Below are 19,913 nucleotides of genomic sequence, written 5' to 3'. Positions count from 1 at the left end.
TCTGACGGGTTATATCCCTCCCTTACTAAAATGAAAAAAAAAAAAAAAGTTTTACCTATAGTTCTACTTTAAAGATATGTATATATAACATTAAATTCCTGTGTGGAGTTGAGCTTTAATATTTTGTGTCCCTTGCTTGAAACAAGCACTCAAGGAAGTTTGGCTATGCTTAGATTAATATATGTATTTCCTAATAATATCCATGTGGACAATATAAAGTGAATGACATTTTCTGTAATTCACATAAAATGTGCATTTTAACAACAGGGTGCGGTTTGCAGCATTTATTGTACACAAATCAATGTGTGAAGACTCTTCAGGGACCTTACAGGCCGTTTCCTGATTTGTATTCTCAGTGACCTCTGTGTGTTCCTGGACCATCTCCAGCCGTGACACGCCTAAAACGTTACTGACATAACAAACAGCAGGGAGTTCCGCTGGACACATACGCTGAGCTCTAATATAATCATCCCACCGTAATTAGAGAGAAAAGACACTCACATGTGGCTGCCAAGACGGGTCCCACCGCTCTGGCTAGACAGCCCAGACTGCGCAGAATGCCCATCACTGTCCCCTTCTGACTGGCCGATCCTACAGAGGGCAATACAATTCATCAGACGCATTCATCATACCGACTGCAGAAACTAATTCAATTACTTTTAGAATTCTTTTCATGTATATTTTATTTTTTAAGTTATAAACACACCGACAAAAGCTTTTGCTTTTACAATTCAAATGAACATGCCCAAGAAGATGATTACAAGAACTGATGAAATTCATTTAAGGCCTCACTCACACAACCGACTCTCATTCAGGTATTCTGTGAATCCACTTGCAGGCAGTCCCAATTTGACAGCCATATGGGTACATACCATTGAATGCAGACTCTGGGCGTTCGGGGACGCGCACTCACATGGCTGTTAAATTGGGACCAGTATCTGTGTTCATGCAGGCGCTGCATCCCAATAGACATGAATAGGACTGCCTGCATGCAGATTCACAAAGATGTCCCTTTGCACAGGATGCATATGCATAAGTACCCCTGTCTGAATAAGCCCAAAGCTAATTTAACAAGTATGTTAACATGTAAAGCTAAAAAAACATGTATACATAAAAAAAGTGGGCAGACTATTTGACCATTTGGTCTTTTTCTGCTGTCACTTTTCTATGTTTTAATTCTAAGCAAGTATGAAAAACAAATATTTAATCCATTTATGTGCTCACTAAAAATATTTAAATATAGCTAGTACTGTATACCTAATTCTTTCTTGCTATCAGCTTCCTGTAGTCCCTTTGTATGGTAGCGCTTACTGAGCCAATCAGGGAAGTATTGCTATGCACGGTGCTGTCAGTGTAATATACAGTAGTAAACAAGAGGGAAGAGTATAGGGATGGCCTCATCCTTGTGCCACAGAGCTGCTCTCTCACTGTCCAATCACAGGCTGAGGTGGGTTCTGGACCAGGCTATACTGTTTAACTCTACTTAGGCTGCAGAGGTCTTGGACCTGGCTGTCCAGTCTGATGGATGTGCTTAAATCACACGATTGGCTACACATATTTATAAAGCCCATAGCAGGTTAGACAGGTCACATATATTTCAACTCTGTAATGAGCTGTCTGCCTGGAGTTCAGTGTTAAATTTTGGATATTACAGCAGAAAACTACTGGTGATTGGATTATGTAACTTAGAACAGGGTGGTCTCAAAGTTTTACAGTTCCCTTGACACACTACATGACATCATGGTGACTGGAATAGGGTGACTAAGTTTCCCCTGTGGGTATACACCAGTCATGGTCAACTTACTACATATAGGGGACAAAAATTGAAGCCCCCAAGTGGTCCACAGAGCTGCCTAATAGCGTAGTTTTTATAACTGCTCCAATATTATTATATAATAACATTGCAACACATCCAGGGAATTATAATGTCGCATAAAGCATTACAGTAGAAAAATCAAGTGGGTTTGCCTGGCCAGAAATTAGACCGATGGCGGCACTAAATAAACAGTAAATAGGACAATGACACTTCAGAAATAAATGTAATAAAGCAGGAAGAGGTTATCTATATTTGGAGTCTACAATCATCCTCTGTTCACATTCTCTCTCCCTTCCAAGCAAGGAAAATAGGACAAAGGTTCATCATAAAAAGCCACAGGCTCCATAAATAGCATCTATTTATCAATACAGACTGAGCTGAGTGCAGGAAGGTTTCTTTCTACCACACAGGAGAGCTGGCCTTGAGTCTAGATTACACACTATATACTGTACATACAATAAGAATTGGGCCATACAGTGGCTAAGTGATTAGCACTCTCCCTTTAAAAGTGCATTAGGGCCAAACCCCATCAGGACTCCTTCCAATATTTGTGTGTTTTATAACATCATGCTGGTGAATTACCAGTCATCTAACCAAAAGTCCCTTAGAGTGTGCACAGGAAACATTACCAGGTTAGATCTCACATTGGTTCCCAGGTATGGCTATCCATCAGCTCTCTGGGTGCTTATGAATTAAAAGTCCCAGCAGGCAGTGAGATATATTGACTATGATGGCATGCTGAAATTTATAAGGCTCAATCCACTAAGCTTTGTGACAGTAAGTCCTAAACCTTCAGACTATACTGCCACCTACAGGAGGAAAATTGGCACTGGCAAACAAACTGGGCATGCCCAGGATAACTACTCCTATGACCAGCACCTGAGTTTTTGTTGGTGTCCAAAGAGGATGGATGTTGCTTTTCAGCTTTGTTGTTTTAAAGACTAACCTGTGATTTCTATAGCATTTTTATCTATAGCACTACCTAGAGGATTCTCCTTTATTTTGCAGCTACCAAGTGCAGTTGTCCTAACCCTGGCGTTTAAACCCATCTGGAACGAACATTGTGGGGTAAGCCTTTGCGCTTGTTTGGTCTCTGAAGACTCAATTAATCATTTTGCTGGTTGCACTGAGCAACCAGATAGCCTTGCTGTGAAAGGGGTTAATGCTGTAGGACAGAGCACTGACCTCATTCTGCTAGGTGGAGTTTTGTGCACACTCCCTTTCCTGCCATACAGTGTTGAGGAAGCACTGCTGCTCATGCTGCAAACTGAAACTTTGATCTTCAATTTGTTCCTGTTGCCTACCGACAGTAATTTAGGTCACCATTGATCATCCGACCATACAGTTGCAGGCCCTCACCTGCTACCAGCTGTCCAGTTTTCATAAGTACTTGAGGCCTTCTTGTACTGCAGCTGCAACATGTCTGTTTCTAGGCACTGAGGGACAGTCCTGCTGCATTGGGTGTCCCCAGGACACTTTGTGCTAAATGGTTGAAGGCTGTTTGCAGCATGCTTCTGATACTGTGTTTCCCCGAAAATAAGACCTACCCCGATAATAAGACCTAGCGCTATTTTCCAGGAGGGCTGCAATATAAGCCCTAGTTCTGTGGGGCGCCACGTGGCGTTCAGCTGATCTCTTCCTCTCTCAGCGGAAACCCCTCTCCCTGCATTGCTCAGAGCGGGGAAGACAGCTCGGGGCAGGCCATGGAAGTGCTGAGCAGGGCTCAGCTGATCTCCTCTTCTCCTGGGTGTCAGCGAGGGATCTCTGCCCCCCTCCCTCTGCACTAATGATAGCCGTGGAAGACGGCTCAGGCGGGCCATTGAAGCCGATGTCAGCAGGAGATCTTGCCACCCCCTCCCTTTGCAGTGCTTGGAGCGGTGGAAGACAGGCAGGCTATGGAAGAAAGTATTTGCACTGTTGCATTGCAGAAACGCACACCTTTTGCATGATGTGATCCTGCGATAGAGGGGATTCTGTCATTTTGCAACCACTGGGAAGATAGCACATTGCATGGCAAGCCCTACCTCGAAAATAAGCCCTAGTGTGTCTTTGGCTGACAAAATTAATATAAGACCCGGCTTATTTTCAGGGAAACACGGTAGGTAGAGGTTAGCTTGGACGTGTTTGGGTCACAAAAGTCCTGCATGACTGTAGTAAGCCCAGCCACATCAGACAGAGCCATGGAGGACTCTGAAGAGGGAAGAGCCTCCTAACAGAGGAGGGCAGCATGACTCCAGGCTGCAGACCTCAGCACTCATCAGTAGGGAAGAGCTTGGGCATGTTCAGATACTAGTCCAAACCTATGTGGGCGAGCCGGCCAGAAAGCTATCACTGTACTGGGCCAATCATAAGTGGCTGAGGTATTCACTGCCCCACAGCCCCATGTATACATGCCCCTTGTGTACATGCAGCTGCAGATGATTGGCCCAGTGCAGGTGACTACTTTCTGGTGGGTTCGATCACAGGTTTGGATTAGAATCTGAAACTGCCCAAACTCCTCTCTACTGATGAGTGCTGGGGTCTGCACCCTGGAGTCATGCTGTCCTCTGCTTTTAAGAGTCTCTTCCTATTTTTGGAGTCCTCTGTGGTTTTGCTGGACGTGGCTGAGTTTACTACAGTCATACAGGACTTTGTGACCCAATTTACTCAGTTATTTTCTGACTGATTGCAGAGACCACAAGCACGTTCCTGCTCCTTCAGCAGATTGTGGTTATAATTTACCAGCAGCCTATCGCAGCTTCTGAGCCAGTAGCTCAAATCCTTGTCTCATGAGCTTACCACTGAGAAGGTGCAGTCTATTGATATTACAAGTTAAATGAGACCATTTTGGTTCTTGTAGATGTGGTGTACACCACCTGAAGGACCTGCTATTAGCTTCTACCAGTGCTGTTTCCACCCTTGAATCATATAGGACCCTTAAGGCTGCAAAGACCATTCCTTAGTTACTGCTTTTCCAGTTGTTTCACCATACTGTAGATTTGAGGAGTAGGGATAGGTTTTTTGCTACCCCTAGATGGTTGCTTGCTTTGTATTCGTATAGTGAGGATTTTGCTCAAGAGTTGCCTGTTCTCTCTGTGGATCTAGTCGTGTCTCACCTTAAGAAGGCAAATACTATATCAGCGGATGATGAACCTAGCTTTAAAAAGACCCAACTGATAAATGGAAGCCCTTTCCAGAACTCTGTTTTCACTGGCAGGTCCAGCCCTGCACCCAATTCTTGCTATGACTTTACTTTGTCAAACCATGTCTGACTATGTCAAAGCCCCTAAGAAGGGATATAACTACAGCTGCTCATTGAATGTGTGGAGCAGATAGCAGTGGTGTTAAATTTCAGCTGTTATGGCTTACTAGAACTCTTCTGACTTATTTCTCACATTAGGAGATATGTATAATAAAGTGCTAAAATGTCCTGTAATAAGTGTTCGATTCAAACAGGCTTCGAGGGACAGCGCCTCTATGGACCAGTTCTAGTTGTTCTTAATAAGGATATTAAACGAGTACAAAGAAGGGCAACAAAGCTAATAAAGGTTCTGGAAGACATTAGTTATGAAGAAAGGTTGCGAGCACTGAACTTTGGATAAAACTTTTTTGCGGAAGGGAGTTTAACAAGATGGCCACTCATTAAAATTAGAAGACAAGAGGTTTAACCTTAAACTACGTAGAGGGTTCTTTACTGCAAGAGCGGCAAGGAGGCGCAATTACCTTCCACAGGCGATGGTCCCAGCGGGGGCATCAATAGTTTTAAAAAACTATTAGATAAGCACCTGAATGACCGCAACATACAGTGATATACAATGTAATACTGACATATAATCACACACATAGGTTGGACTTGGTGGACTTGTGTCTTTTTTCAACCTCACCTACTATGTAACTATATTACTGTTGGCAAGAACACTCTGTTCCTTAGGCGTCTTCCGCTGGTGAACATGACTTCCAAGTCATCTCTCTCTCTAAATGTCAAGAAAAGCCCCTATCATATCTTCACTTCCTCTACTTCAAGATCAAGTTCCTTCAAGCTTGAATCCTTAGCCACCAGCAAAGTCTGCCAAAACCTCAGACAAACTTTTCTCAGCATGAAGGTGCATTTCCAGAATGGGTGGAAGAGGGGTTCAGAGTCTGTTACCTTGGGCACTACAAGTTTGTGGTTCTGCCAGTCGGCCTATAATATGCACCTTGGGTATTCACCATAGTGCTGGCTCCAATATTGGCCCTGTTGCGCTCTTAGGGTATTCCCATCTTGGGGTACTTGGGCGGCCTGTAGTTATGAAGCAATCGGAAAGAGATCTGAAGGACAATGTAGCTCTAACTGTCCAGATGTTACAGGGGTTTTAGGTGGATCCTGAACCCTCAGAAATCATCAATGGAGCCAACCTGAAGTATCTGGGTCTGGTCCTGGACATGTCTCAGACCAGAGTGTTCTTTCCTCAGTAGAAGCTTTAAATTTTTGTACTCCAGTTCAAATCCATAAGCCATTGGACTCTCCACTTCTGCATGAGAGAATCGGGGATGAAGGAGAGTTTTGCAGACGAGACTGGAGATTTTCTTCTAAGATTGCCCTGTATTTGGCTCCATCCTTCTTCACATCAACCCTCACCAGCTCCTCTGTCCCTGCTGAAGAAAAGCATCCTCACAACAAGATGCGGTCACCACCATGATTCACGGTGGGGACGGTGTGTTCAGGTTGATGTGCAGCGTTAGCTTTCCACCACACATAGCGTTTAGCTTTTAGGCCAAAAAGTTCCATTTTGGTCTCATCTGACCAGAGCACCTTCTTCCACGTTTACTGTGTCCCCCACATGGCTTCTCGCAAACTGCAAACGGAACTTCTTATGGCTTTCTTTCAGCAATGGCTTTCTTCTTGCCACTATTCCATTAAGGCTAGATATGTGAAGTGCATGACTAATAGTGGTCCGGTGGACAGATTCTCCCACCTGAGCTGTGGATGTCTGCAGCTCCTCCAGAGTTACCATGGGCCTCTTAGCTGCTTCTCTGATTAATGCTCTCCTTGCCCAGCCTGTCAGTTTAGGTGGGCAACCATGTCTTGGTAGGTTTGCAGTTGTGCCATACTCTTTCCATTTTTGGATGTTTGATTGAACAGTGCTCTGTGAGATGTTCAAAGCTTAGAATATTTTTTTTTATAACCTAACCCCACTTTCATGACTAAGCCTATTTTTGAAATTTGGTGTTTACAAGTTAAAATCCGTATTTTTTGCTAGAAAATTACTTAGAGTTCCCAAACATTATATATATTTTTTAGCAGAGAATCTAGAGAATAAAATGGCGATTGTTGCAATATTTTTTATCACACAGTATTTGTGCAGCTGTGTTTTAAACGCAAATTTTTGGAAAAGGGACACTTTCATGAATTTTAAAAAATCCAAACAGTAAAGTTACCCCAATTTTTTTGTATAATGTGAAAGATGATGTTACGCCGAGTAAATAGATACCAAACATGTCACCCTTTACAATTGCACGCACTCGTGGAATGGCGACAAACTACGGTACCTATGAATTTCCATAGGTGACACTTTAAAATTTTTTTACGGTTACCAGGTTTGAGTTACAGAGGAGGTCTAGGGCTAGAATTATTGCTCTCGCTCTGACGATCGCGGCGATACCTCACATGTGTGATTTGAACACCGTTTACATATGCAGGCGCGACTTCCGTATGCGTTTTCTTCGCTGCGCGAGCTCGCGGGGACAGGGGCACTTTAAAAAATTTTTTTTATTATTTATTTTTTTACTTTATGAATTGTGTTTTAAAAAAAAAATTTTTTTTTTTACTTTTATTGCTGTCACAAGGAATGTAAACATCCCTTGGGACAGTAATAGGTGGTGACAGGTACTCTTTATGGAGTGCTCCTCTGCACTTCAAAGTATTCAGATCGCCGAAAACGGCGATTCTGAATACTGTGTACTTTTTTAAATTCGGCGCCATTGGCAGCCGAGTAAACGGGAAGTGACGTCATGACGTCGCTTCCGCATTTACAATGAGAAGGCTGGAACGAAGCCGCCCACAGCTTCGTTCCAGCCCGCCCCCAGCCGCCGAAGGCACACGATTAGACAACGGGCCTCCCGATTACACGGGAGGCCCGGTAACAGCGGCGGGAGGCGGCGGGATGTCCCCTCCCGCTCCTCCGGTATAACAACCGAGCGGCTTTTAACCGCATCGGTTGTTATACTCGGGTAGCCGATCGCCCGCTGTAAACAACGGTACCGGGATGATGCCTGCAGCTGTGGGCATCATTCCGGTATAACCCCGGAAAGCCGAGTACGCATATCTGCGTACGGTCGGCGGGAAGGGGTTAAACTTCTTCACAACTTTATCCCTGACCTGTCTTGGTGTGTTCCTTGGCCTTCATGATGTTGTCTGTTCACTAAGGTTGCCTAACAAACCTCTGAGGGCCTCACAGACCAGCTGTATTTATACGGAGATTAAATTACACACAGGTGGATTCGATTTACTAATTAGGTGACTTCTGAAGGCAATTGGTTCCACTAGATTTTAGTTAGGGGTATCAGAGTAAACAGGGCTGAATATAAATGCATGCCACACTTTTCAGATATTTATTTGTAAAAAATGATGTTGAAAACCATTTATGATTTTTCTTCCACTTCACAATTATGTGCCACTTTGTGTTGGTCTATCACATAAAATCCATTTACGATTTTGGTTGTAACATGACAAAATGTGGAAAATTTCAAGGGGTATGAATACTTTTTTCAAGGCACTGTATGCGCCCTTCTCTTCCTAACCAGCTCTGTTATTGCAGTACAACTTTTGTTTCCAAATGCACATCCCCAAAATGCTACACTATATGGCTGAACTTCAGTGGACACCTGACAATGACACCTAGTGAGCTTGTTAGACATCCTATTCTAAGTCCATAGACCTTAATATGAAGTTGGGGCCCCTTCTGTGGCTGCAACAGTCTCCACTCATCTGGGAAGGATTTGTTATACAAGAGGAGAACTATGACCTGGCTCACAATTGATTTTACAATTTATCCCAAAGTTGTTCAGCGAGTTCCTCCACAGCAATCTTATTAAACTGTACCTTTATAGAGGCTTTGTAGACAGGGGCACAGTAATACTGGAATAGAAAAGGGCCTTCTCCAAACTGTTACCATGCGACTGAAAATACACAATTGTTTAAACTTTCTTTGTATGCTATAACATTACCAGTGCCCTTAACTGGAAACCCCTGGATGATCTGAGTGGTGTCCACATATATGCCACATGTTGGGCAATGTACTTACCGTATGTTGACACCATTGAGGATAAGCATGGCACAACAATGGCTGCAGCTAAAACAACAAAAAAAATATATATCAGACAGATCTAAAAGAAAAACAAACTGAATAATAACAGGATAATACCAATGATAACCCACAATTTCCAAAAAGCAGAACTTTGAACTAATTTGAAACACTTGCAAGTAACTTTCGAGACATTATTAGTATTATTATACAGGGTTATACAGTTTGTGCAGCGCTTTATATGGCATGGGTCTTCTGCCTTAAAGGCTTCTTACCTTTATTTTCACATGATTTTCAGACTGTACACTGAGCTGTGCATGTGTATCTCAATGTGCATTATGGGTACACCTCAGTGTTGGGATGAACGAACTTCCATGCAAATATGTGGGAGCTGCATCATCCTGGCCCAGCCATTTAAAATCGTTTGCGGATGTTGCATTGCTGGAGGGGAGTGTTAAAGTGGGAGTCTGGCGACCAATCTTTTTTTTTTTTTTTTTTTTTTAGGTCATTGAGACACTTTGCTAATCCCAAAATAATACTCACAGTTTGGGTGTAATATTTCCGCCTCTGTCTGTTTTCGTACTGAAGAATAACTTTAAAAATGTGATGCTGGCTGTTTCCATCTTGCTTGTGGGCATGTGAAGCCCACAAGCATTGATTTCATGGATGCGGTGAATGCTGTTCATTCACAGCTTATTCACACGCGTGATCATTGTTCCCGCACTGAATCTTGGGAAGCCTGACACTAAGCTCCCAGGAGACAGTGCGGCTGCTGGGAAAGGCAATAAACACTTCTACTCCCATGGGAGGAGAGACAGGAAGTGCCACAATAAAGTACAATATAAAGGTAATTACAGCGATAAAAAAAAATTTCGTGCGGCATTTGAACATCTATGCAATTAACTGAAGGGGGTAAGATTAAGTTAAAAATTTGAGTGGAACCCCGCTTTAAAGAGCTTAGTTCCACTTTAATACGAACCCATACAAAATTTACAAGGCGATTCAAAAAAGACATGAGTATGAATTTAGCATAGTGAGCATTTTGTAAGATGAAGAAAAACAGTGACAGGTCCTTCACAAGGTGGATTAGACTGCACTTTCACATAAACCAAATCTAATAAGTAACACATTTTTGAAAAGGTTTATTAGAAAGTGTATTCACCTTGTAAAAGTGTTATGATGATAACATACTATATATTACCTCTTGTATCTCTTGACCTCCCCTCTTAGATTGTAAGCTCTAAGGAGCAGGGCCCTCTGATTCCTACTGTATCAAATTGTATTGTACTTGTACTGTCTACCCTCAAGTTGTAAAGCGCTACGTAAACTGTTGGCGCTATATAAATACTGTATAATAATAATAATATTATTGAATAAAAAGCTTCACAAAAATTTATTTTCATTAAGGGCCGGTTCCCACTGGTGCGATGTCCGACATCGGGTGCGATGTCCGACATCGGGTGCGATTCGCACCACACTGCAGTGCAAATCACATGTGATCTCTGTGCGATGCAATTTCATGCCAGATAGTATGGCTAAATTTGCATCGCATTTGGACGAAACTCGCACAGGACCCTTTTTTTGTTCCACAGCAGAATCATTCACACCTATGCGATCCGATTCCTGTCCGAATTTGCAGTTCACAGTGCGATATGCGGACTGATTTGGGGGTGTCATTAACGTTTGATTGACACTCCCAGCAGTTCGCATAGGGCAGTGTGAACTGCTGCCTGGAGACATGCGATGCGGGAACCTACAGTGGATTCGCAGGGTTCGCTGCAGTGTGAACCGAGCCTAACATTTGTTTCATATATTATATATATATACACTATATAATGTTTACATTTTTTTTTTTGTCAATCTAAATATTCTGTGCTTAAAAAGAATCAAAATGGATTGCACACATATTGCTGGCCTGGATATCAAGGAATATCCATATTCTTGCCTGTCTCTGAGATATAGCAGGGATGTCTACAACAACCAAATATCACATGACACTTCATTGTAGTATGACTTATTCATTAAGGAGAAGCAAAGAAGAAACTTGCTGCTTTACTCAGGCTGGTTAAATTACTTCCAGTTGGCTGCTGTGATTACTGGACTGTGCATGCCATGACAGCTCTGTGAGTACGAAAGGCAGATGTAAGAAAATAAACAATCATAGTGCTGGCATAAGAGGCTGCAAATTCCTTGGCTGCAATGATTTTCAGCCCAGTTCTGCATAGTGTTATATTACTTCCGTATGAAATAGCCAGAGAGACAAACAAAACGTGTTATTAAGTAATGTATGACTGCTGTCATGACAGCTCTCTACAGGATACAGGATTTCCTGGTAATAATACTAATACAAAAAATCAAGGCTTTTAAAGAGATACAAGGTGGGTCAAACACAGCTTAGAATGCCCCCTGCTGGCTGAAGACAATTATGGCATTGCAAGCCGACACCTTGGAAAAGCTGTCAGAACAGAAGGATGTGCAATATAGGACAGCCTGGAACAGGTTGGATACATGACAGTATAACACTTTCATTTAAACAACAATACATCAAATACCAACATGAAAACACAATGGAAAAGGCACAAAATGGTTAAAAGACATATTGTTGTAATTAGAAGGGTGGGGCATCTCCCAATGGCTCTCTTCCAAATGGCATTTACTATGTCAGCAGAACAAATGGTATGAAAATAGCATGAGAGTAAAGGTAATTATTTTTTTTCTGACAAATGTTTATATAGTTTTTATGTTACTTTAAAATGCATTAAAATTGACGTCTCAAATAAAAACAGTAATTTCTTTATTTTAATTGCATTAAGAGCAAAAAGAGCACTCTCCTCTACTCAGAGATGCACCGGAACGCAATACTACAGTCTTCCATGTGAGTGGATATTGTTTGTTGTAAATAAATGATTATTGATATATACTCAGAGGCGCCCCTCTTCCTTGTTTTATCTTCCTCAGCCTATTGGACCTTGCTTCTGGTCTTTTTTGGTGGCAGCCCTGATTGACTTTCTCCTGTATATACATCTATATACACCAACCCTGCCATTGGACTATTTAGGATCTGTTATGTGAGGTACACCTGCTTTGCGCCTTTTTATTTGTTTTTCTGGATATTTTATGTCATTAGGGACTGCAGAGTGTCTACTGGTTTGAATCAAGCAGATGAGATAGGAGGATCAGCATGTCCTTGTGCATGTAGTGAGCAAATACAGGCACCCTCTTGTACATATAGGATTACTGTACACAGAGACAAGGAACACGAACATAAGGATTTGGATTTATGTGATAACCTTTCTTAGCTAGCTTTAGGTGAATCTGTGCTTTGACCATGAAGCAGAAAGTAACACGTTTAAAGTGTAGCCCCACCAGCTACTTACACTTACCTTATCTTCACACGTAAGCACCAGGAGTAAAAAAACAATTACTTCCAAGTACTCCTTCGTCCTATATGACAGCACTGATAATTGGCCACTTAGGCATCCGATGGCTTGGTGGTTAGCACTTCTACCTTGCAGCACTGGGCTCTCAGGTTTGACTACCAACCATGACATTAAATGCATACTTCCCAACTTTTTGAGATGGCAAACAGGGACACCTTGAGCACAAAGTATGTAGGAAGAGGACCCACCTTCTCCCACTCCCTCAGTTACACCCACACCTAATAATCACAATATCCTCTAAATTGGAGATTGTATTCAAGGTTTAGTTTAGTATAAAAGTATAATTTTGATAAATCGTGCATGCTTTTTATAGAAGTCTACACCTCAGACCAGGAAGAGGAACATTTGAGCAGTAATGAGGTATAGACAGAGGGATTCTGTTCCCATATAATGACAGTCATTCCAAATAAAGGTCAGTTTGATGTATCTGCATGGAGTTTGCATGTAGGTTTCCTCCAGGTACTTCAGTTTCCTCCTACACTTCAAAGATATGCTGGTAGGTTAATTGACCCCTGTCCAAACTGGCCCTAGTATGTGCAAGTATGCATGGAAGATATAGGGACCTTATATAGAGTATGTAATACACTGCGTGAATTGTCAGCGCTATAAAAAGAACCATAACAAATAAATAAATCCAGTGCTGTCACATGGGCCAAAGCTCACACATGGATGACTTGTGGCCAAAAGGAGTGGGAGGAAAGAGAAGGTAGGTAAGTTCAAGCTGCTTACAATCATACCCATGTGTGCATGGGTAACTTTTCTGTGTATCCTGTTTGGATACCAAAACGATGAAATCCAAACACTGCTCTAATTTTAATGGGCAGTCTAAATACAAGCTGATTAAGGGTCCTTTCATGCAGGCGTGCTCAGCTCCATTCAGCAGGGGATCTGTAAGCAGATGGGACAAAAGTGAACCACCCAGAAGCAGTATTTGTCTGCATTTTGACAGCTAGAGGTTTGTGGACCTGTGTTGGATCTATGGAGTGCCGTATGTAAACAGACATTTCCATTTACATCAGGCTACCTCCGACCTTCCACATCTAGGTCCTTTCTGGGGGGGGCTTTTCTGGAACTGGATGGTAGGTGAATGTAAACAGACACACATCTATATACGTTTACCTACCCACAGATCAACCAGGTCTGCCTGTCAATTATTCAGGCAGACCTGATCAGACCCTACATTCACCCCTATGGAGCATGGTTGCTGACATCCACCACTTTCCGATCCAATTCTGCCTGCAAAATCCAAATGGATGGTGGTCCTATTTTCCATCCATCTATCGGATTGGATCGGATATGATCGGATAAAAACAAACAGGTGGTCCATTTTGACCCGATCTCCGTCTCCGCTCTGCACAGTGAGGGGAGACGGACCCGTCATCCGCCTGCTCAGCGGGGATCAGCGAAATGACCCCCCGCTGAGCAAGTGGATCCCCCAAAATGGAGGAGCCCATGTGAAAGGGGCCTCATGCAGACAAGGAGGGGTTAATAGTAGTTGTGTTTATGTTCTTTAGAGTGAAGAAAAAGGAGGGGTGTCGCTGGGGTTGAAAGGGCCAGTGTTTAAGGACTCCTCTCCCCATACAAGTCTAAGGACCCTTTCACACGGGCTCCTCCGCCTGATGGACTCCACTTATTCAGCAGAGTCCATCAAGACTGAGCCGGCGGCGGATGACGACATGTCCATCTCCGCTCACACAGGCCTGCTCTCCTCTATGGGAAAATTGAGTGAAAATAGACCGCCTGTCTGTTTTCATCCAATCATATCCGATACGTCAGACGGATGGAAAATAGGACCACCATCCGTCTGGATTTTGCAGACAGGATCGGATAGCGGCGGATGTCAGCGGACATGTCACTGCCTGACATTTATTTTTCCATTGGGGAGAGTGCAAGGTCTGATCAGGTCTGCCTGAAAAACTGACAGGCAGACCTGATCGGACAGCCCATGTGAAAGGGGCCATTGAAAATGCAAAAGCCACAGAAGCAGGTCAACTGCACCTGCAATGAATTCCAAATGATCTCAGCAATTGGGTTGATTCACTAAAACTGGAGCATGCAAAATTTGGTGCAGCTCTGCATAGAAGCCAATCAGCTTCCAGATTTTATTGTCAAAGCTTAATTGAACAGGCTTAAGTTAGGAGCTGATTGGCTACCATGCACAGCTGCACCAGATTCTGATTGCTCCAGTTTTAGTAAATTTCCCCGTGTCTCAAATTAACACTATATCTGTTCATTTAATCCCACTGACACAGGACTAGCAGCGGTATTGTTGTGTCTCCTAGATTTTAGCCTCTATGCTCAGAAGTTGAGCAGAAGTTTAATGAGCTGCTGTTCAATCTAACTGCATAGCCTGTGGCAGGGTTTTGTCCCTATCAGTCTGATCCACTAATTGCCCGCATAATGTACAACTAAAGCGAGTTATGAGATGGGATAGTGTGCTGCATGCTGTTCTGTTTCTCTGCCTGCCTCACATTGGTGATTGAGAGTACATTTTATTTATTACAATCCACTAATAAATGGTTTGATCTGTGCAATCCAAAGCCCCTTTGTTCTGTGTTTTGACATTCAGATCTGAGTATTGCCTGGGATGCCGAGTTCAAAGCTTGCAAGAATTGCTTTTAACATTGCTCTGAATGCTTTTCCTGGCCGTCATTTAGAACAGATCCTGGTGAGCACATCCTTGCATGTGTTTACTTCTGACTTACTGCTAAAAACTGCATGAGAAAACATCATTTAGGGAGCCACACAAGTAGCTTTGGAAGTAGTTTTGCTCTCCAAAAGGAGTCACTTTGTGGTGTATTAACAAAAAATTGCAGAGATATTCAACCTGTAAAACTGCTTGTACATCTGTTCTGTGCGAATGGGGGCAAAAACAATGTTATTAGGCTATTTTCTCTCCAGGTCAAATGTTATTCTTGATACAAAATAGAGTATATTGTGAAAATATTGCATTAGGGCCACTGGATGGCACAGGAAAAAAATACTTATTTATCAAGATTGTCAGCTCCATCTAGTGTCTTTAATGTAGTATCTCCCTGTTTCCCTCTTTTGTGTAAATGAATAACATTCAACCAGGTATACATTTGTTTTTGACCCCATTTCCACCAAACAAATGTCCATGCAGTTACAAATATAAACCCCTTTAAAGTCAGCCTGTGTCTCACAGCCAGTAAACAGGCACTGCCATACATCAGAAGACTTGCAGATAGAGTCCGTTTTGTCTCAAATCTCAACAGCCCCCTAAATCCTCATTAAGCAGATTTTGACTTCAGCTAGATGTCGGTGACAACGTATGGCTCGCCTCATCCCTGTAGCTTCCTATTGGCCTTGGTGTCATCAAACAATAGGAAGTCCTGGGAGGTGACAGGGCCATAGTGAAATATAAGATGAAATTAGTATAACAGGACAAAGCTGACCCAGCCTGTAGACTTCTGATGGTTCCTGCCAGGCAGAGCTGAGCTTAAATACTGCTGGGTATACAGTAAATGTATAGAATAACCCAAGCCCTGAAATGAAAAATAGTTTCAAAGAAAAAAAAAAAAAAAAACTTACCAAAGGAATAGAGCAGAAGTCCCAATCCCAGCATGAAGAGCCCGTTTGCCCATCCAATCAGCAAGAATGCTGGAATCAACAGAATCATGGCCTGCAGAAAATATAGAAGTTTGGTACTAAGTGAGACTCTTACATTATGTTTCCAACCATTCACTATAGATGGGCGTTACACAGTCCAGGGGTAATGTGGCAGCACCACCAGTCTTTTATACATGCGACAGTTTATATCTTACAACAGTAAATAGTCTGTAGTCACTGTTGTGGATCAAAAGGAGGTTTCAGTTTCAAAACAGCTAAACACATTCCCAGTACATTGGAACAAAAGGTATTTTAAAGCCTTTCTGTTTTTCTTTAGTCTAGAAAAGCCTGTTCCCTGCCAGCATGCTGTAGAGAAGAATCCTTTCTCTCTGTGTGGAAGCAGTGGTCTCTCTACAGAAGTATGACTTGCCCCCCATGCAGAATCAGATTTATAGCTCTGCAACCATCAAAGCTCACGCTCCTTCATCATTACAGTGCTATAGGCCTGACTCAGCAGGTAGTGTTCCAGACCTCTGCAGAGAGACCACTGCTTCCACACAGAGCAAGGGTCTTGCTCTGCAGCAAGCTGGCAAGGAACAGGCTTTTCCTAGGCTTTCTAAAGAAAAACAACTGTAAGGGCTTGTTTACACCACAGATCGTTTCGGCATGCAGACTCATGTCTGATGTGTATGGGAAGTCATTTTGAAAATACAAAATTACATTTTATGAATTTCTCTGCACTGCAGAGGAGTAGTGACTGACGGTAACTTCATGTGCGCTGTGGTGCATTGCAGAAAACTGCAGCAGGTCTGCATTTCTACACAACACACTGCAACCCAACTGAGGGCAGTGGTGTGAATGGGGCAAATAAACAATGCAGTTCAACTGAACTGGGGCGACAGACGTGGAACACCTTTTATGTCTCAGGAGTGTATTAAGCGGATTTCACCAGTAGGTTCAATTGGGCTTTAAAGCTAAACTCCAGGAATTCAGACACTTTCTAAAATGTGCTGGCTTACTATGAGCAAAGTCCAACAAACTGCATGCCACCTCCTGGACTTATGTCTGATATTTATTACTGACAGTTTTACTGCACTAAGGGAGTACATCTATCACTATACTCCCAACACTCTGACTGACAGGAGAGACGCTGCTTTCTCACACAGCATCAGCTCTGCCAATCATCCCTTCCGCTGTCCTATCATAGAAGGCTTTGTATTTTGTAAATGGGTTCACATCATACAATGCACTCTGCAATTGGGCAGGAGGAGGGGAGGGGCAGGCAGAGGGGCTGTATGTGACTGGAGCTGAGACCAGAATCGTCAGAGCACCGAAAGTATTGCAATGCTCCCGGGGCTCGGTAAAATGTAAATTAAAGAGCTAAGACCAGTAGGGGGCATGCACCTGGTTAGATTTAGCCCCTACTAATTCAGCACACATTAGAAAGTGGATGATCTTTCAGGTCCCACTGCTGCCAAAACTACCTTGTTCCTCTTCCGGTGTCAGCTGTCAGAATATCATAGCTAACGGGAGACATTCTTTCCTTTTTTAGCATGGATGGGGAAATGGATCGATTTCTCTCATTCAGCCTTTGGGGCTGAATGAGAAAAATAGGTGTATAGACAGCTTTAGAAAGAATGTCGGATAAAAAGGCTTTGGTGGTTACCCTTGGCTGATCGCTGGTACTTTTACCACACATGTATTGAGCTAACACTTTTGTTTGGATTTTCATGGAGCACTCCTTGATTTCACGCTCAAAAGGTACCTTCTGGTCTAATTTACCCACTCACCAATGTCTACATTATTATTCCTGCTTCACTATACACCGTTGGTGAGCCACACTATTTCTTTTCTTTTCACTTGTTTTACTTATTATCATCCTCCGGTATCCTGGGTTACTATGTCTTTCATCTAGTTTATCAGTCGTTGTTATCACTTCATTGATACATTATTAATTTTCACAGAAATTCCTGGAACTATACACAGCACTTACTATTTATCACAGCTGATAACCGGAGACTCTACTTTTCTGTTTACTCACTGGTGTTGGTGCGGCCGGTCGGCATAGTTGTTACCACCTCAGCTCCCGTGGGATGACGCCTTCCACAGTGCCCCCAGCCATTGTTATCATCAACCATTATATCCAATATACTACAGCTAGGTTAGAGTGTTTGGGATCCCTTGGTTGCTCCCCCTCTTTTTCCTGTTTTGTACCTCCCCTTTATATTTACCATCATATTATTTTGGCATTTTTACTCTATTATAGATACTACCAGTCTGCATCTGCTCCTGATGAGTGATAATCTAACCACGAAACGTGTAGAGATTTCCTAAGATGCTCCGTCACAGTAACCATGTGCAATATCTGTATTATATCATTTATGCTACTTTAACGAATCATTCCCATTATCAATTATTTGTCTATATGTTACCAAGTTTACTTTCGGGTCCGCATACCTAAGGTCCAGTATTATGTGTATCATGTTGGAACAATTGTGTACAATTATGAATTGTTTAGATGATATCTATTGAGACCTATTATACATTTTTTATTGTTTTTATATTATGTATGCCCTAAGGCATTGGTTCTCAACTCCTGTCCTCAGGACCCACTAACAGGCCAGATTTTAAGTATTACCTTTGGGGAGATGCAGACTAGAATACTGCAATCACTGAGCAGCACATGATATCACCTGTCATGTTTTTCAGTTATCTTGCAAATCTGGCCTGTTAGTGGGTCCTGAGGACAGGAGCTGAGAACCACTGCCCTAAGGTAAATAATAAACATTTACTTATTTACAATTATTGGTTCGTTCAATTAGCTGTGTGCTTCACATAAAGTCCCACAACCACTCTTTTCCTTTAATATTTACCAGGGATGGAGGCATATGTACTGTTGCAGACATGGCCTCATATAAAGTTCCAACTTTTCTTTCAATTTCGATAAAAAGGCTTGTTTTCTTCCTAGCAAACATGGCAACCTAATAATTTCACTGATAGACTTTTTTTGACATTTTTCTTTGTTAGTTACCTGTTTCACAGCTTTCACTTCATTTCCTGGTTTGATTCTCCGAGCATAGCCGCCCTGGATCAGCGCCATGGTAATTCCAATAAAGAAAAACATCTTGCCTTGTTGCATGCTGCCATAGAAAAGCAAACAATACAGGTTAAAGGCAGGTTCCACAGCTGGGAACACTTGACATGGTACAGCCCATACTGTCAGCACTGTGTTTATGCTCCATCTGGACTGATCTCCTCCAGATGTTCACCACCCTTCACTAGACGTCCTACCATCATCTTCTCAGGCCGGCGTGTTTATACCGCAGCGCGGTTATATACTGCTTTCATTCTGAGATTAGGAAAACACCCAACGTCTTCCCTGACCAACGTTGGCCTCCTCCCAGCACAAATCATAATAGTGGAAGAAAAATTGCCTTGCACGTTTGTCAGCTTGGAGAGGAATGAAAATAAATTACCCTCATGAGAAAATATACCGAAGTTATAAGCCATAATTTTGTGAGTATTCCAATAAAAAATGAGACAGGTTCTCAGTGTTGGCTATCCAGAGAAGAAGAAACACAAAGAGTTCAAAAAAGTAAAGAGATGTGGACAGCCAAACTTATAATTTATAACAAGAAGTATTCAAAGGACTGACAGCCCCTCATTTTCACCCAAAGGTCTACAGATGCTGCAAGTCAGAAGCTTGTTCCCTTATTATTACTTTTTTGGTTGAAGGGTAAGAGTTATTTCTGTAATGAGGTTACTTACTGTAATAAAAAAAAAGTTATTTTTGTATATGGTGAGCACATGGAAATTCATGAGTAG

At 42.4% G+C, this 19,913-nt stretch overlaps 1 protein-coding gene across 1 annotated transcript in view; it reads right to left on the bottom strand.

The window, feature by feature from the left end:
* The window catches only part of MFSD10 (major facilitator superfamily domain containing 10), a 73,650-nt gene that overhangs the window by 4,222 nt on the left and 49,515 nt on the right, over positions 1 to 19,913 (bottom strand). Inside the window, exons 9-12 of the mRNA XM_073610877.1 lie at positions 19,120 to 19,228; positions 16,071 to 16,161; positions 9,079 to 9,126; positions 502 to 591 (exon numbers count right to left, since the gene is read on the bottom strand). Of these exons, the coding sequence (XP_073466978.1) occupies positions 502 to 591; positions 9,079 to 9,126; positions 16,071 to 16,161; positions 19,120 to 19,228 (338 nt within the window). The remainder of the gene's footprint in view (positions 1 to 501; positions 592 to 9,078; positions 9,127 to 16,070; positions 16,162 to 19,119; positions 19,229 to 19,913) is intronic.

Source organism: Aquarana catesbeiana, linkage group LG01, assembly GCF_042186555.1.
Source record: "Aquarana catesbeiana isolate 2022-GZ linkage group LG01, ASM4218655v1, whole genome shotgun sequence".
NCBI lineage: Eukaryota > Metazoa > Chordata > Amphibia > Anura > Ranidae > Aquarana > Aquarana catesbeiana.
This window is presented reverse-complemented; position numbering and strand designations above follow the sequence as displayed.